Here is a 17397-nt window from a genome sequence, read left to right as displayed (position 1 = left end):
AATAGATTATATGGCTCTTAGTGACTCTTGGGCACTTGACAGCACCTTTACGAGCTGTGCACCAGAGCCAGCATATGGCAGTATTGTCAGTGACACATGCCCAAGGCCTCAGCCTAATGGCTTCTGTTGCTGCCATCCACAGCTGGTATCAGTGCTGGGAGAAAGGGGATGTCCATTCGAGGGGAGCTATGACTCTGCCTACCTTCCACATCTCCATGGGAGGAGCTGTTTTCCAGAAGCTGCTGCTGCCTCTCCTGGGACACCAGGACACCAACTGAAGATAACACCCAGTCTGGTTTTCCAAAACGGTCTCTAGACGTCACCCATGAACAGCTTGAGCCGATGTTGCAAGAGATTTCTGTTACGAGAAACCAAAAGTTTCATGGAGGCCTTCCCCATTTCAAGGGGCAGGGGTAATGCAGGCACATGAATGAGCAGATGCACAGGGAACGGGAGCTTTCTCTTCCCAGAAACGGAAGAGTTGAAGGGAAAAAGGGAAGTTTGTCTTTTGCAATTACAATGAAGTCTCTCCCAGGGTGGGTGAAGATCATGCCAGAATAAAAAAAGCCCTGCACATTCTTGGCAGGTGTAAATCAGTTTCCTCCTACCTGTATCAACAGTGAATTTACATCAGTGGAAGGTCTAGGCCACATGTACATAAAAACCTGAATGAGAATAATACTGAGTGCAGGAAGGACATCAAAACTGTACGGATTTAGCATTGTGGCAGAGAGAAACAAATGAAAGTCAACCCTCCCTCACCAGCAGAAAGAGCTTGACAGAGTCTCAAGCAGAATAGTTGAGCAATGCAAGCTTTACATATTATGTATGTATATATTTATTTATTTTAAGCAGCTCTTTTTTCCTCCAGCAGGATGGACAAGGACACCCTCTTAACAAAACCCAGAGTCTGTTCACAGCACTGAGAACACTACATCAACCTGGCCAGAATTTTTCATAATCAGCATATTACAAACCAGACAAGAAGTAATTCACTGTTCTCTCATCAACCTAATATAAGCTCCCTGAAGGGATGTTAGCTGCAAAAAGCTCTCCCACACAGAGTGGGACTGAATAGATATGGTAAGCTGATATTAACTTGCATGATATTTTCAGTAGTAATAACAATATTACAGTAATAACTGGAGGACCCCCAGGCTATATGAGAAATCATAGAATCATAGAATAGTTAGGGTTGGAAAGGACCTTAGCATCATCTATTTCCAACTGCCCTGCCATGGGCAGGGACACCTCACACTAAACCATGTCACCCAAGACTCCATTCGACCTCGCCTTGAACACTGCCAGGGATGGAGCATTTACCACTTCTTTGGGCAGCCTGTTCCAGTGCCTCACCACCCTCACAGTAAAGAACTTCTTTATATCTAACCTGAACTTCCCCTGTTTAAGTTTGAACCCATTTGAACCCAAAATAAGAGACTAAACATTTGCATTTGGAATCCTGATTTCAGAGGGTATTCAGACCTTGCAAACATCACACAATGTCATCCCTTTGGTACCCCTGTTCCTGGGGAGGAGAAAAGACAGATATCAAGAAGAGAATTAAGGTCAGGGCTGTGCAGCTAGGTGCAACACAGATGGGGCAGGTAAGAGCCTCCAGAAGACTGGCTATACTTTAAACTTCCCAAAAGAGAAGTGGAAGAATCTTTCCAACCAAAGCAGACCAGTTTTCTTAATTTTTAAAGTTAATTTTAACTACATTTTGATGAAACACCACACAGCATGCAGGGGTAAGAGAAACACAGATGTTACAGAGATGCACATTGCTGTGGCTTGGGACAGGCTGTTAACTCCCACCCCAACACGTATCCTCCTCCAATTCCTCTACAAGCTCCCCAGCCTATTCTGGCCGACTTGCTGATGGAGATTGCTGCCTTTTACCCTGCCACCAGACACAGCCACCTGAATAACTTCTCAGCCCACCTCATCAAATCCATAAAGCTTAGCAAAGGTCTGCTGCAGTGTTCAGCCCTTCATTTTTAAACGAAAGCCATAAGCAGATGGACTGGCAAATTGTTTCTAATGTGTATGTAATGACAGCTTCCAGCAGAGCACAGGAAGGAGGACACCAGCCACTCTCCTGACTGCTGGATCTAGAGAAAGATGTCTGTGCTAAGGTTTGATGATTCAGTAAAACAGCTTTAGGGATCTCAATAGTGCAGAAATTCCATGCCTGTGTGAGACAAAGCAGAGCCCTGATATAGACCTGCTATGTTGTTTCAGATCTATGAAAGTTTGACAGGTTAGCTTAGTACTCATAGATTTACTGCCAGCAGTAGTAATATTTTTATCAGGTAAAAATCTAGCTGGTCATAAAACCCAGAAAGCAATTTCTCTCGCAAGAGCATAACAGTGCAAGAGAGCAAAGTGAGAGCTTTTATTTTTCTTTTTGCCTTTTCTTTTTCAGATGGTTACTTTAAACTAATATTTATGACAAAATAATTTCAACAAATCTTACCAGTACCTCCACTTGCAGTAGCAATGGCTGTACCAATACAGACTTAACCCTTTGAACATGGCTCACATAATGAAGCAGTTTGCAGCTCAGATAAGTGAACACGATGTTCTCCTTTCAAAAGCACCTAATTTCCATACTCTCTGGGCTGTATAAAGCCTATCTGCCACAACCTGAGGCCTGGCAGGATCACAATGCCTGGAAGAAGATCTGAAAGAGATCAGAGAAGTTGCTGACATCTGATAAGAAAGGACTCTGAGCTTTCTTGTGACAGATCATGTATTGTGTTGCAATGGAAATACTGATCAACAAGAAGCTGTTGTTTAGCATAAATCCCAGGACAAGAACTGGGTGCAGTCGTGGTCACAGTGAAAGAGAATACCAAAAGCTACAACCTCTGACACGAATGCGTGCCACGTAACAGATGCTTCATATCCAGCTTTGTTTAGCACCTATGAACTTGGAGAACTTCAAGCGTAGGTCCATGGAAAAGCAAAATCAACAGAAATGAAAAAAAAAGTAAAATATAGAGAGAAATACATCTGTATTACTACAGTCAGCAAGGAACATATCTTAAGATGTTACAAAAGTGCTCTGAAGAAGCTTAGACTGAAGAAAACTCATAGACAGTCCAGCATATGTCAGAAAAGGGAATCACACTTTAAAGTATTAGATACCATCTGCAAGATCTCACTATAAGGAACTCCTCTTGAGCAAGGCTAGCTCACCTTGCCACCTCCTTTGAGGAGCATATGTGACTTTTCTACCATGCACAGGCCTATCTCTACTATTTAGCATCTTCATTAATGACCTGGACAAGGGGGAAGAGTGCATCCTCAGCAAGCCCACAGAGGTTACAAAACAGAGAGGAGCAGCTGACACACCAGATGGCTGTGCTGCCCTTTGGAGAAACCTGGAGAGGCTGGATACCGGGCTGATAGGAACCTTCTGAAGTTTATCAGAAGGAAATGCCAAGTCCTGAGCCTCAGAAGGAATATCCCCTGGCACCAATACATGCAGGGGGCTGACTGGCTGGCAAACAGCTCTGAAGAGAAGGACAAGCTGATCATGAGCCAGCAGCACACACTTGTGACAAAGGTGGCCAACAGACTTCTGAGCTGCATTAGGAAGAACACTGCCAGCAGATCAAGACAGGTAATTCTTCCTCTCTGCTGAGCACTGGTGAGACCACATCTGGAGTACTGTGTCCAGCTCTCGGCTCCCCCACGTAAGAAAGATGCAGACAAGTCCAGCATTGGTCCACAAAGATGACTGAAGGACTGAAGCATCTTTTATAAGAGGAGAGACTGACAGAACTGGGACTGTTCAGCCTGTAAAAGAGGAGGCTCAGGGGGATTATATCAATGTATACAAACACCTGAGAGTGAATGAAGAGGACACTTCTGAGCAGTATCCACTGACAGGATAAGAGGCAATGGGCACAAATTAAATTAAAAAAAAAAACCAAAAACTAAAACTAAAACAAATAACCAACAGAAAATTTGATCTGAACACAAGAAAATACTCTTACTGTAAGAGTGGTCAAACACTGGAACAGGTTGCCAAGAGAAGGTGTACAGTTTCCATCTGTGTAGATATTCAAAAGCCATCTGGACAACCTGTTCTAGCTGACTCTACTTAAGCTGGGGGTTTGGAGTAGGAGATCTTAAGAGGTCCATTCCAACCTCAACCATTCTATGATTATTTCATTAAATGGAAAGGCATCACTCCACTTTCCAAGTTTCCACACCAGTGATAACAACCGGCTCGTTCCTCTCAGGCATTTATAAATTACTGTGTTCACTACACCTATCCTGATGTCACAGTAAGACCAAACTCATCCTACCTATCTCACAAGCATTTTTCTTTCAGATCACTGAGCTTTTACAATGCCTAGAAAAAGAAAATTACTGTTGAAAAAAATCTTTCATTCATTATCAAGAAATGTGGTTTGTTCTATAGTTGCTAGAAGGTACCTCCACTCCTTAGCTTGTATTTCATGAACTCCCAGCCCTCAATCTGGTGGATTTCACTGTGCTGATGCAGATTATTTTTTTCCTTTCTTTTTTTTTTTCCTTATTTTTTTTTCCCCTGCTGTGTCCTTTTTTTGGTTTATTTTGTTTTGGGAAGCGAGGGATTCCCTTAATGTTTCTGAGCCTTTGCTCCACTTCCAGTCAGAAATCTAGTAGCACAGCTTTCTGATAAAGAGTCCTTGTGACTGCCAGCATTTACCTTGCACCTAGATTCTGAAGTAGAAATAAGGAGGATGTGAACAAGAAGACTTGTAGTACCTGGTTTGGAAGGCTGATGCAATGAAACCATCGTATTTTTTATCAGGGAGTGCTTCTGAGGTGGATTTGCTGAAGAAGAGTTTTCTTCATGAGATCCAGAACAGGAGACAACTATAATGAAACAGAGCAGGGGAAGAGTTTAATGTTTCTATAGAAAACTATATGTTCCCATATTATTAAGCATGAATATATATTTAACAAAGCCCTGTTATATTACACTCACCCTCATTACAGTGTACTGGTGCAGTATTCTCCTGATGATGTTCCAGAATAGCCCTACTGCTTCCCAGGAACATAAGTACAACAAAATATTTTACTTAATAATTTGTTCTTTACTATTCTTTATCCACTCCCATTTTTACCAGCATATAACCCTTGAAGGGACACTGTATGTTCTGGTAGTGACCATGTTGCAGTAACAGTACATCCAGCTGCTTGCCAATAACTACATCTCTAAAGCATTCAGGTTGGACAAAGCTTTGGGCAATCTGGTCCCTGCCCTCCTCCACAAAGGAGGGTGGACTAGGTGATCTTCAAAGGCCCATTCTGACCCAAATCATTCTGTGATTAGAAGAATTCAGCTGTAAAACATTTGTTATCTATACAACACATGACATGGGTTTAACAGCAATCTTTTTGGAGGACATGCATAAATGTTCACCTTCACCTCACAAGAACGCCCCATCTGAAATTAACACTAATGAAACCTATGCACCTCTGCAACCACCTAGGGAACAGATTTTGTGCTTACTACTAGGCATGGAGTCTGGGATTTTCAAAGGAATCAGGTAACTTTCCTGTATCTGATACCTAGTAATAGGTACTCTCTCCAGTACTCATCCTATTAACCCCCCTGCACTGCTCTATTTCAGGGATGCTTTTGTCATATATCTATAAAAATCTTCATTGGTACCTGTGCTATTTGATCACAAGTATGGCACCAAAATATACTCATTCGTGCCTTTTTATTCAAATCCTAGAGTCCTCATGTAAAGTTTGGTTGTGCAGGAAAAAAACCCCAACAACTAAAATCTCAGAAGATATAAAAGGCCATAGAAATTATTTTCTACTTCACCACCATGAAGAGTAAATCCAGCATGTTCAGATTAGCTGGTTTTAAACAGAGCTGTTTTGCTGGATCAATTACTCAAAGTGAAACAAGTTTACCAAAATTATTATCCAATGTGGTACTTCTGAAAAGGGAACATTCAGTCCCTTCTGAATTCTCTTTGGAACAACTCATACCAGCAATGGCTTTTTATTTATTTAACCTGTGCATGTGAAAATACGCAAGTCCCAAACTAAGCACACAGTGATCTCTATTTAAGATTGTCCCTGGTTGCATCTCTTCTAGGAATCATAAATAAGTTGACTAAAACAAATATGCTTGTTTTCTAAAGGTGTTCAAAGGCTGAGATGCAAAATAAACTGCTTTCAAACCTCAGCCACGATGGTTATGAATTCAGCAATGTAAAAGCGTGAAATCATGTCAGAGGAGATAGGAATCTTATTGACATGAATTGCAGTTGAGACAAAGACATATATACATGCCATTGGTAACAAACAGCTTAGGTATTCTCAGCAGAAGTCATCTGAACAGTAATATTATGAAAACATACAGGAGGATCTAGAAAGAAGAAAACAAAAAAAAAACCCAAACCTAAAGCATATGTTTAACTTTTTCAAACTTACCACTGCTTTTAGTTTTTCAGCAGTATATAGTCTGATTTTGAACTGCTAAAACAATTTCCATTTTAATATATGACAACACGCATTACACAGTGAGGAAAATGCTGTGAAAGTTTTCATAGCATGAGAATTCTATACCCTTCCATCTATTATTATAGGACTAAAGACAGCCATCAGTCCTCATGGGGTTCTAAGGATAAGATAACTTCAGAACAGAAGAGCATCGTGGTGCAGCAGACACCTGCTGTACTGATGACAGACCTGTGGCACCCACAGACCAATTGTCAAACACTACATTTTTTCCTGCCTCTGTATTCAAATATGTAGGGATATTAATGTTGAAAGAGCTGATTCGGCACTGTACATGACACTGACAATCATCTGCTAAGTAAGCTATCTTCGATCATGGTATAAAATCCTCAGGAAGAATGTGAGTTCTTATTTGGCACTTGGCTGCCCAAAGTTTGTCCAGCCTTATATGAAAGGCTTGCCTTATGAAAAATCCATGCTAAAAAATCAATCACATATTGCACACACAACTATTTCACCATATTGAAAGAAATTCTGCTGTGGAAAGGGAACAAGACCTTTCCACAACTTGAGTTTGCTCCTCCCAACTTATGCTCTGTGTTTGTTGAGACGTTGTTCAGTTCTGTATCTCCTGATCTTTGTTAAGCACTGCTGTAGCGTCAGTATTTACTTCCCTCAGGGCATTCTGTAAAGTCTGTTCCACCCACTCATCTCCTCACACACTCCAAGCTGCTCATGTATTTTGGAAATAGCCTGAATATCACGGGACCCACAAAACTTAGTGCAGTCATGGCAGGAGTTCTGCTAGAAACATTCCTCCTGATAAATCTAAAACTTAATAAAACTGTTTGACCTGCACTGTCCGTCCCTCCCCCAGTTACATAGACACCTTTGGGATTTTCCTCCTCTTTCTCATTAAGGAACACAAGCTCCAGTGGCAGACTACCATGAACTAAGCTACTTGAAACATGAATTTATTGCTTTAGTGTGGAAAAAACTATAAGAAACCATTGCCATTGGTGACGACTGAGACAAAAATGGTACGAAAGTTTTTTAGTACTGTTGAGATACATGTCTATGAGGTTTGCTGGTCTGGTATTAAGGTATATTAAAACTTACTGCTTTGTCACAAAGAGCACTGCATGAAACTTGATCTACTAATTACATTATCCACCATTTCAGCAGCATCCTATTCAATTTTGTCAAAAAGCAAAGAAGGGTCATTCAAGTGCTTGGTATCAACCCTATTCATTTACTCTGGGAAGATGCCACTTACTCAGCTGGGCCTATGAGAGGAAGGAAAGGCAGTTATTACAGCTGAGGTCACTGAGAGACAAAATATACTTAGACAGAAGACCCTAGACATAGTGATAGGCAAGGAATTTGCTCATATGCACCCCCAGGAATATGTCCCCATTCATTCATTTTCTCATAGCAAAGAATTTCTGACTATGGTTGAGCAGAAGAGGACTTACAGTATGACAAATCTATGCATGAGCTCTGTGCAGTGATTTTGTAACACTGTAAGCTACACACTTTATATCTCAGTTATTTTTTTCTCTCACTCTTTCAACTTCTCTGATTAAACTGAAAAATCTAGTGCAGGCACTAAAACAAAACCCTCTTCTTCACTTTCTTTTGAAATTTGGAACTCCAGAGATGCTTCCAATAACTCCACATCACATCCTCTCATACATGCTTGTATGTAATTCTTGTATGACAAGAATTTAATCATTAAACAGACGATAAAGACTATTGCTTATCAACTACATGATTTCTCTGTCTTGACCACCAAAAGGCAATCATTTAAGTGAAAAGAAATAAAAGACAGAGAGAAAGGAGATCCAGCTAAGTCTGCCATTACGGAACATAGAATGATCAGGAAGAAACAGTGACTGTATTCAACTGTCACAACAAAAAAAAAAAGAGATCTTTTAAACAGCACAGCACTTCTTCTGTTCTCGAGCACAATAAAATCAGAAGCCTCCAGCACTCAGAAGGTAATTCCATTTCTTTCACTATCTTACAGAAAAAAACATTCAGACATCTGCAGGGCTGACATTTTTCCTGAATCCTGATGTTATGTTGCAGAAGAGAAGAAAATTACAGAAAACACTTATAGAACTCATGATGGGAAATCAATTCCAGGTCAGCCAAGCCATCTTCTTGCCAAAATAGGAGTTTCCTTTAGAGCATTTTCTAGTGTTTTCCCCATCCAGTACCAAAATAGTAACTCGGTATTTCTCACTGTTTCTCTGAGAAGATGATAGCCTAATGTATAGACTAATAGATCTGACTTCCAGAAGGTCAGGCTAGGCAAGATGATGACTTTTTGTCTACTACCTATCCTAGTATTTTTCAATTACTCTTAAACCTTCACCTTTCAGCTCAATAAATAATCTCTCTATTTCATGAGTATTTACAGCTTTAACTTATTAACCTTTCACCTTGAAAATGTCACTGTGATCTCCTGCTGCTTACTATTAAACTCTTATTCTTTGCTCATTAGTTGGTTCATTCACATGTCCCTTGCTTACTTCATCACCCTTTATGTACTCTGGACAGATAGACTATGGGTAATGAATGGTCAAAAAGGGGAGCGACATGCCAAAATGCAGTATTGCTGAAGCTTACCGTATTATGTGATACTTTAGAATCTACTTAGAGCCCTCTCCAGTTTTTCAGGATTCTTGCTGAGAGGCAGACATCAGCATACACTAATGCCATGCAATACAGAACGGCCATTCTGCTCCCTCCTGAGATCAACCCGTTTATACTTAAAACAGTCTCATCAGTCATTTTGGCCAAAATAAATCCTCTTTGTTCCTCATTCACCACGACATCAAGTTTCTCTCTGTCATATTTCCTCTCAGAACAGGTATTCCCACCCTCTGTACCATTTACTGATAAAGCTGTTAAATAGCCCATAGCTCAGAACATACAGGAAACTTACAGGCAGGGTTAATCGACAGTGATTTCCATTTATACTTGTGATCTGTACCACCTTAGGCATGCACTGAAGTCCGTATCAAGAGTTAACTATTTAAGTATGCAACTGATGTTGGAATGTCCTACATCCATACTTAAAACTTCTGTCAAATTAGTAAACTCGCCAAAAACATGACACTGTAATAAGAAGTCTTTCCAAATAAGCCTTTTAAATTGACATGTAATTATGAACACTTTTCTAGTTCTTCGATCCTATATCAAGTATTCTGATATTTTTACTCAGGTTGATGTTAAGTAGCAAACTTTGTATTATCAAGCAGTCTTATTCACAAGAGTAGAGAGTAAATCAGTGCATCATTAAATACAGCATGTTCCATTTACCCTTTTAAATACTAATGCAACATGAAGATTCTTTCAGTTCTCCAGAATTTCTTCAGTATCCCAGCACTCACTGAAAAATTCAACTTGGATGTCTTTTAAAGCTCCTTAGCTAGTTCCTACAGAATTCTTGAACACAAGCTGTCTTGACCAGTTGTTTTGCAAACTATGCATTTTAATAATTGCTTTTCCACAACATCTTTGTGTATTATGAAAACCATTGCATTACTTCTATGTGACAGCAGAGAAACAATTGTTTGGAGTGTTTTTCCTAGAAGAGAAATATTTATTATTATTTTTCTTTTTGTCTGTATTATTGATAAAGCTACCACACACATCTATGACAGATTCGTATCACTGACAAGGAGATTTTGCTACTAATGTGCTTGGAAAATTTCCTTAGACTTCTTAACTCTGTTGCTGGTTTCTTCTTCATTTCTTTTGCTTTCTTCATCTATTGTTAAACTTGTGACTTTTCAACTTCCTTTTGCTGAAAGCAATGCACTTTTTTCCTAATTTTTTATACCAGCATAGTCACTGCTTTCAGCTACGTATTTGTGGCTTTCTCACCATTTACACAAATGGCCCAATTAGTATCTCAATTTTTCTATCCACAGCCTTTTTTTCAACTGAGTTAGTGTGACATTGTTCTAAACTTTCAGGTGTTATTTAGTCACTAAAGTCCATTTCTTGGAATATCTAGGCTAAAGCATGTATCAGACCACTTCAGATTTTATTCTGTTTCAAAGAAATGTGTATTCAAGCCACAATCACTTTCACTTGTATACCATCTGGGATTAGTTGTGAGCTCAGTTCTTCCCTCAATTCTTGATTTGCTTGAGAATAGGACTAAGACAATATCCTCATCTGTCATATGACGATTTGCATTCAGATATTGCCATCTATTCAAAGTTTGCAAAGATGTTCTCCTGCTGGCAGAATGAAACCTCTGGTATGCCAGTTGTATTGAAGGCTTCACATACACACACACAACAGGCTAGTTAGTATTGCATCCAGGTCTTTAGTTGGATTTGACATCAGCAAACACATCAACATTTATTTTAAGTATTAATTGATCTTTCGGCCTTCAAGATCATTTGGTTCAATGGCTGGGGAAAGAGGAAATGTCATTTTTGTCATATGATGCTGTTCCCAACCTACTTCTTCTTTTGATTCTAATTACAGGAAACCTCTTTCCTAGTCTGAGAAATGCTAGTTTATCAGTATACATGTTTAGAAATTAGTAATTCCATTCCATTGCCACTTGTTTATTAGCCAGCCTCATCACATTGGGAGTAAGCAGATAATGAACTCCTCTTTCAGTCCTTGGTGCCTTGATTAATTTTATTCTTTACACTTTGACTCTCTGCTAAGCAAGTGATTTTTAGTCCTTGCTTTTCTATCATTTCCCTTGGCTTCTAATATAACAGCATTCAAACAAGTCTAGCCTAAGAAGTCTAGGAGGTTGTTCTCCATCCAGTGAGCTGGAGGCCAGTCAAACCATACAGCCTCTTTTCCCCAAAGAATACAGACATGCATTTCATATACCCAAGTCTTATAAAACATATCTGGCTAGCAGAATACTTACAGACTTTTTTAAACTTTCAGTACTATTTTATGTGTAGAACATGAATGGCATCTAAGAACATACCTTGCATGTGCTTCTTCTTTGGCATCATTTGAAAATATTAAAAATCAGTTATATTCTGCAAAACTAAACGAAGTCATTACTCACCTATGGACTATCCTTGGTAGCTCCTTGTTTATTTACTTCAGAGAACCTACTCAGCTGTTGCAATCCTACCTGGTACCTCATCCACAAGAGACACACCACCACCTTCTGAACCACCTGCTGACTGCTGACAACAATCTCCCTTGAACGGTGGTAAGTGGATCAATCTAAAAGCTCTTCAGAACCAGGCACTGAGCAACTCCCTGTTATAATATTCTATTCACCTGGATTGCCAAAGATTATCAGCAGTTTCCGTGAATACAGAATGACCAGACATTTACTGTTGTACAACATTCGTACAGTCCTCCTTCCTACTGCTCACAGCATGCTGGCTTCCTGGCTGCCCCTGCTCACACAGAATGCTGCTTTGTCTCTCATTTCCTCACTTTATCTATTCAGTCACATAGTGGCCCATTCCTTCCCCGGATAATGGGGTTTCCTGAATCATATTGTCAAACCGTTCTTTGTCTTCTCCAATGCTTTGTAGGCTGCCTACTCATCCTTTCATGCCTCAAATCTTTCTAATAAAATCACTCTGCTGCACTTCAAAAACAAAAGATTCCTTAAGCTCCAGCACAAAATACAGTATATTGCAGGTTTCCACCACTGTATCACCGCTATTAGACTCAGAAGAAGTTTTGCCCATGGCATCTACATTTTCCTCACAAACCTCACCTATTAGATAAGATGCAAGATGAAATTCTTGGGACCCTCTTGATACTACTTTACTAACTTGGCAAATTGCCTTTGAAGAACAGCTTACTAATTATGATTTCTTATTCAGTTTTCAGTGTACATCTACTGAAGTAGATCTGAATGACTATTTTAATTACAGTTGAGATATAGGTTGCCAGAAACACATCTTGAAATCCAAAAATATGTCATCTACTGCATCCTCCTGATCTGCTAACAGTATATACATGTGCATACTCATGTGTGCATATAGTGTCACATTAACTTAGAGAGATTTCTTTTTATAGCACAGCTGCTCATTACTCATATGTCTATTTTTATAATACTAACTACTTGCTACTTGTAGATAATAAGGCTTTGAATTAAGTCTCACCTTTCTTAAAGCTGCCAGTAATCAATCACATGCTGCCCAGTTCTCCTAAGGTTTTCCAAGGACCTTTGAGATGCACTGTATAGGGACCTCCATTCTGCACTATTTACATTCTCTTCTTTGTTCAGCCTGGGGTGATTGCTAGCAGAAGAGTCATCTACTCCATTTCTGCTGGCTGTGTACGGACACTGTACTGATAGCTAACAGGCTGTACGCCTGTTGGTACTGCAGAGTGAAGCTGTAGATCATAGGGATTGAGTTCAAATGACCTGCAGCTTCACTGGCCATCAACTTCTGTTTTTCTTGGTAGAATTATATTGGTTTGAGCTACAGCCTGGCATCTGAAAGTTGGCCATTCCTAGGGTGATAGCCTGTAAAAACACACATATGCTGCTTATATCACATCTGTGTAGCAGACAGGATTCCAAATCCTGAACTCTTAATCTGGTACCTTTTCTTCTCTTCCTTCTCTATACATATTAATGGAGAAAGGAAAAATTAAAATCAACTAAGAGTGGCATAATTGTGTTTCCCTCACAGGGAATATGGATCTTCCTGGGTTACTAAAAACTGGTCAAAACAGAGGAGGGAAACAGGTTAATTTTTTCAGGTGAACCTTTCAATATTTTCTATCTAGTTCACAGTCTGGCCACATAAATGATTACAACGTCAAAACCAGAAGGATGACAAGCTGGGGCAGAGGAAGGATTCAAGCCTTTCAAGCTGGCTTTGCCATTAGAGGAAAGGGATGTGAAATTGCAGCCTGAGATACCTGTTTTAAAACTAACTGTCAAAGAACCATCATCACAGAAGAAGCAGACCTTAGATAACTGGCTTACATTAGATGTGTAACTCTGAGATGAGTAAATTAAGGGGGATGTGTCCAACTCTTAATAGAGGTTTTCAAGCAGCTCAAAAAAAGAGCCAAGGAGTACATGGTGGAAATACATTTTTCCTTCCAAGGGAACAGCACTTCAAAACTGTTGTGCTCTTGTGCATAAATTTATAGGAAGAAATATAATTGTTTTATTCTTTCAGAACAGCCCTCATTACAGGGTTTTTCAATTCCAGCTTAAAAGGAGATATGTGTGTGTGAATTCACACATGGAGATGTGACAGGCATAATTAGTCACAAAAAAAGGTGAAGGAAGATATAAAGCCTGCAAATGCAGAGACAGTTAGAAAGGGGAAGGCAAGGGCTCCCTCAAAAGACTACCTGTAGCCTCACACTCTGCTGATGACTGTAAAATGCTGAGCAGTGACTACTTTCTCATTACATATTTTTATATGGAAATGCCAGTTCTGTTACCTAATAGGAAACGCTAATATCTTCCAAATATTCACATGGATCCTATTATAGCATTTTGTTAAGGTTGAAGCATGCTGTCTTTACTCTGTAATCTGCTCTGGGTTCAGAATTTGTAACAATGCAGTAAAATGGTGTAATAGCCAGCTGAAGGGAAAGATTTTAATGTTTTCAAAACAGACTTTGCCATATTGAATGACTCATGTTGATTAAGTCAAAGCACAAATTTGGAACAATTTGGCTTGTGGAAAATGTTAAGATTTTGAGTCTTCATCATGATCAAGAATGAAACAAGATTTCCAAAACCAGTTTCCCACAAAACAGGGTAGTTAGATTTTGATCCACTCATAGGCTAAAATGCAAATAAACCCCCCTGTGAAGTGCCAGAGTGACCAATAAAATTAGGCAAAAGGGAAATAGAAGACTTAATTGCTAGACAGCTGCCTTCTAGAAGTGTTAAGCTACCAGCTTCAGGGTGCCTCTGCATTCTGTGGCCTGTGGCAGGAGCTGTGTCCCAGTCCTTCAGCTTCCATGGCACAGCAATGAAAAATTTTGCAGCAAAAGAGAAATTGTGTGCCAGCAAGAAAGTGAAAGAAATAGAATTTTGAGATCCAGGTTTTGATTAAATTATTACAATGAATGTGGAATTGATCCTGTAGAATTCAATTTAATAAAAAAAAATTATTTTTAATTATTTGATTTCACACAGCTTAACTGGGGAGGACAAAAGAGACTTTAAGTTGTTCTTGAGCCCCCTTGATCTTCGAGGCTACTTAATGTGCCTTTCCATACTTGCTTTACCAGGATGAGCCTTAGGAATGCTCTGAAGTATGCACTGCTCTAAGAATCCCTCCGGGGCTGCTCTGCTCACAGTGGCTATCCAAGCACAAAGGCGCATTTCCTGCACTTCTTTTTTCTTTGAACTACTTTGGACACAAGGATGACTGCCAACTCTTGACATCTAAGAAATTAACCCTTGCACAGCAGCACAAATCAGCTATAAGGATGCTCCATACAACACTAAAAGCAGTTTTATTAGATACACAGCTTTCTCTGTTAACTCTTCCCAGAAAGGAACAGAAGCTCCCTCTAGAGCATTGTGTCCAGCAGAGACACTAATCAGGAGCAGGGTTCCCATTCCTTTTCTGCTATTAGCCCTGTGGGTCACTGTGTATAACACCATAGATGATGGGACTAACCTCTTGGAGCAGGTGCTTTTATCAAAACAAAGGGAAAATGTGATGCAAAGATTTGATTACTGTTGTCTCATCAGCCCTGCCTCAGCAATTTCCTTCTCCAAGAGTCCAGGCTGTCAAATCCTACAAGCTTTTTCTCCAATATTCAGCTTCGGTATGAATATGATAGGATTAAGGGATTGGAAACCAAACCATCTACGGGAGACAATTTCATCCTTTTACAATTTCATATCAGAAACAATGTTGTCTCTTAATATTATTAAACTGTACCAAAACCAACTCTCTGCTGAAGAGCACATGACAACTACGTGTTGCAGTGAATTCTGCAACACTGAGAGGATATTGGTAGCAGAGGAGAAATGCCTAAAACGTGCATGCTCCCAGACTGTTTCCATGCTAGTATTCAAAGCCCTGTGCACAAACTGCATGTAAAATGCTTCTTAATACAGTTTTGCCTTGAAGAGGTATGCGCAGCTGTGGCCTCACACACACAGATCCATTTGCACAACAGTCTTCCCAGCAATGAAGGAAAGAAAGTATTTTGCCACATTTACCTTCAGCAATGTGAAGATGCTCAGATATTAAATTAAATAGATGATATATAAACCAACCTGCTCAATACATGCAACTGTTTCCAAGATGTGACAGCGACAAATGCAGCAGAAAAAAAAATGAAATTACCGCTTTGGGAAAGTACGAGATACCGTGTCTTAAGGTGAAAAATTTATGCTTAATCAAACAAAGGTCAGTCTAATACATATAATGTCATTTGTAAAGAGTAAGTACCCATTTCAGTTGACCATACCAATCTTTAAGAACATTGCTTATGATTTCCTGCTACTGGGCATACTGTATTTTCTCTTCTGAATCACAAAATCCTCCTTGTGGAATCAGTAGTAAATACATAACACTATGAACTTCCTCTAGTTCCTTTCAACACCCTTACTAATGATTAACTGCTTTATTAAGACTTGGCTATCTTTGCCTTTACTTATTCTCTTTAAAACACGCTCTGCCCTCAGCTTCCTTTTAATGAAAACAAGGAGGGAAGAAGAAGAGTAATACTACCCCTACAGAAATACAAAAGACTGAAAGAGCCTGCTAGTTAGCTGCTTTACTCACCTCTATTCAACACTTCTGAGACAGACCCAGAGATGAAGTTCATCTCAACACAAGGAGGAGCAAGGCATTAGGAGTCAGCAGCAGGTACAGAGCACAGAGCGTAGAATGAACCAAGATGTTTCTCATTGTCCTGCATCTAATGCTGGTACAGATCTGTTCAGAAATGCTATCTTTTAAAACTGAGCTACTACTATTAATGTTCCTCCTGAAGTGGAATTTCGCAGTAATAACATAGCAAAACATTGCAAACTGCATTTTCGTTACTATAGTTTTGGCTAGAGTTCTCATTATGATTCATTGATTTGAAAGAGAAGTTCAAATGTGTCAAGGTAAGTGAGCTGAACAAATAGCATGTAATTGACCTGATAGCTATAGCAACATATTGGTCATCTACCAATTCTAACACACACACAAAAAAAGAGGAGAATGCAAATGTTACTGCCTATGTGATGTCTTTACACCTAAAGACAAATGAACTGAGAAGGAGTTACATGCTAACATGCTGGGAAAACAGAGCAGCAAGATTTCACCAAGAATGCCACCCAACTACCCAGCTACCAGAGCTGAACATCTGAATTTCCATGAGAAAGTCAATAGCAAACTTTGATAGACAGCAACTGTGCAATTTGCATGAAGAACAAGTGTCTGGAATCCTTAAAAGAGAGTTCAGAACAAAAAAAAATCCTAACTCAAGGATGAAACAGATTTTGTTTGTTTCTTTGTAGCATCTAGAATGCTAAATGCATTGGGATACATGGTGCTAGCAACAGCAAGTCAGCAGCTGCCAAAGAAAACCTCTGTCAGCAGCAGATAAAGCCCACAACTGAGCTGGAAGGCGTCAGGCCACAAGAAACTATGTGATCACAAAGTCCAAAGATAGTTGTTGGCACAAACGTAGAAGGAGGCAGATTTGCATATTGCTTTGCCAGGTCACTTGCCTGACTTCCCACCTTGACCATCCAGTTCTGCATTCTGCAAAGTGCCAGTGTGCTATAGTCTGTGGGTGAGAAGTTTTATCTGTATTGTTTTAAAAACAAGAAAAATATCAGTAGGATTGTTAGCAGTCTCTTTCATTTGGCAGTCTTGCTATCTAGGAATGGGACAAAAATTGGCTTTTTATCAGCTCTGTCATGAAATTTCTCCTTTATCTCAGCTAGATTCACTG

General features: G+C 39.6%; 1 protein-coding gene across 2 annotated transcripts in view; it reads right to left on the bottom strand.

The window, feature by feature from the left end:
* The window catches only part of LTK (leukocyte receptor tyrosine kinase), a 96810-nt gene that overhangs the window by 49969 nt on the left and 29444 nt on the right, over positions 1-17397 (bottom strand). For both annotated transcript variants that reach the window (XM_062635748.1, XM_062635749.1), the window contains exons 2-3: positions 4768-4878; positions 203-358 (exon numbers count right to left, since the gene is read on the bottom strand). In XM_062635748.1, coding sequence (XP_062491732.1) covers positions 203-358; positions 4768-4878 — 267 coding nt within the window. The remainder of the gene's footprint in view (positions 1-202; positions 359-4767; positions 4879-17397) is intronic.

The sequence above is a fragment of the Pezoporus occidentalis genome, unplaced genomic scaffold (genome assembly GCF_034315485.1).
Source record: "Pezoporus occidentalis ecotype Australia unplaced genomic scaffold, CSIRO_AGI_Poc_V1 ctg46, whole genome shotgun sequence".
NCBI classification, from domain to species: Eukaryota; Metazoa; Chordata; class Aves; order Psittaciformes; family Psittacidae; genus Pezoporus; species Pezoporus occidentalis.
The sequence above is the reverse complement of the archived record's forward strand: the minus strand, read 5'-3'. Positions and strand labels throughout refer to the sequence as shown.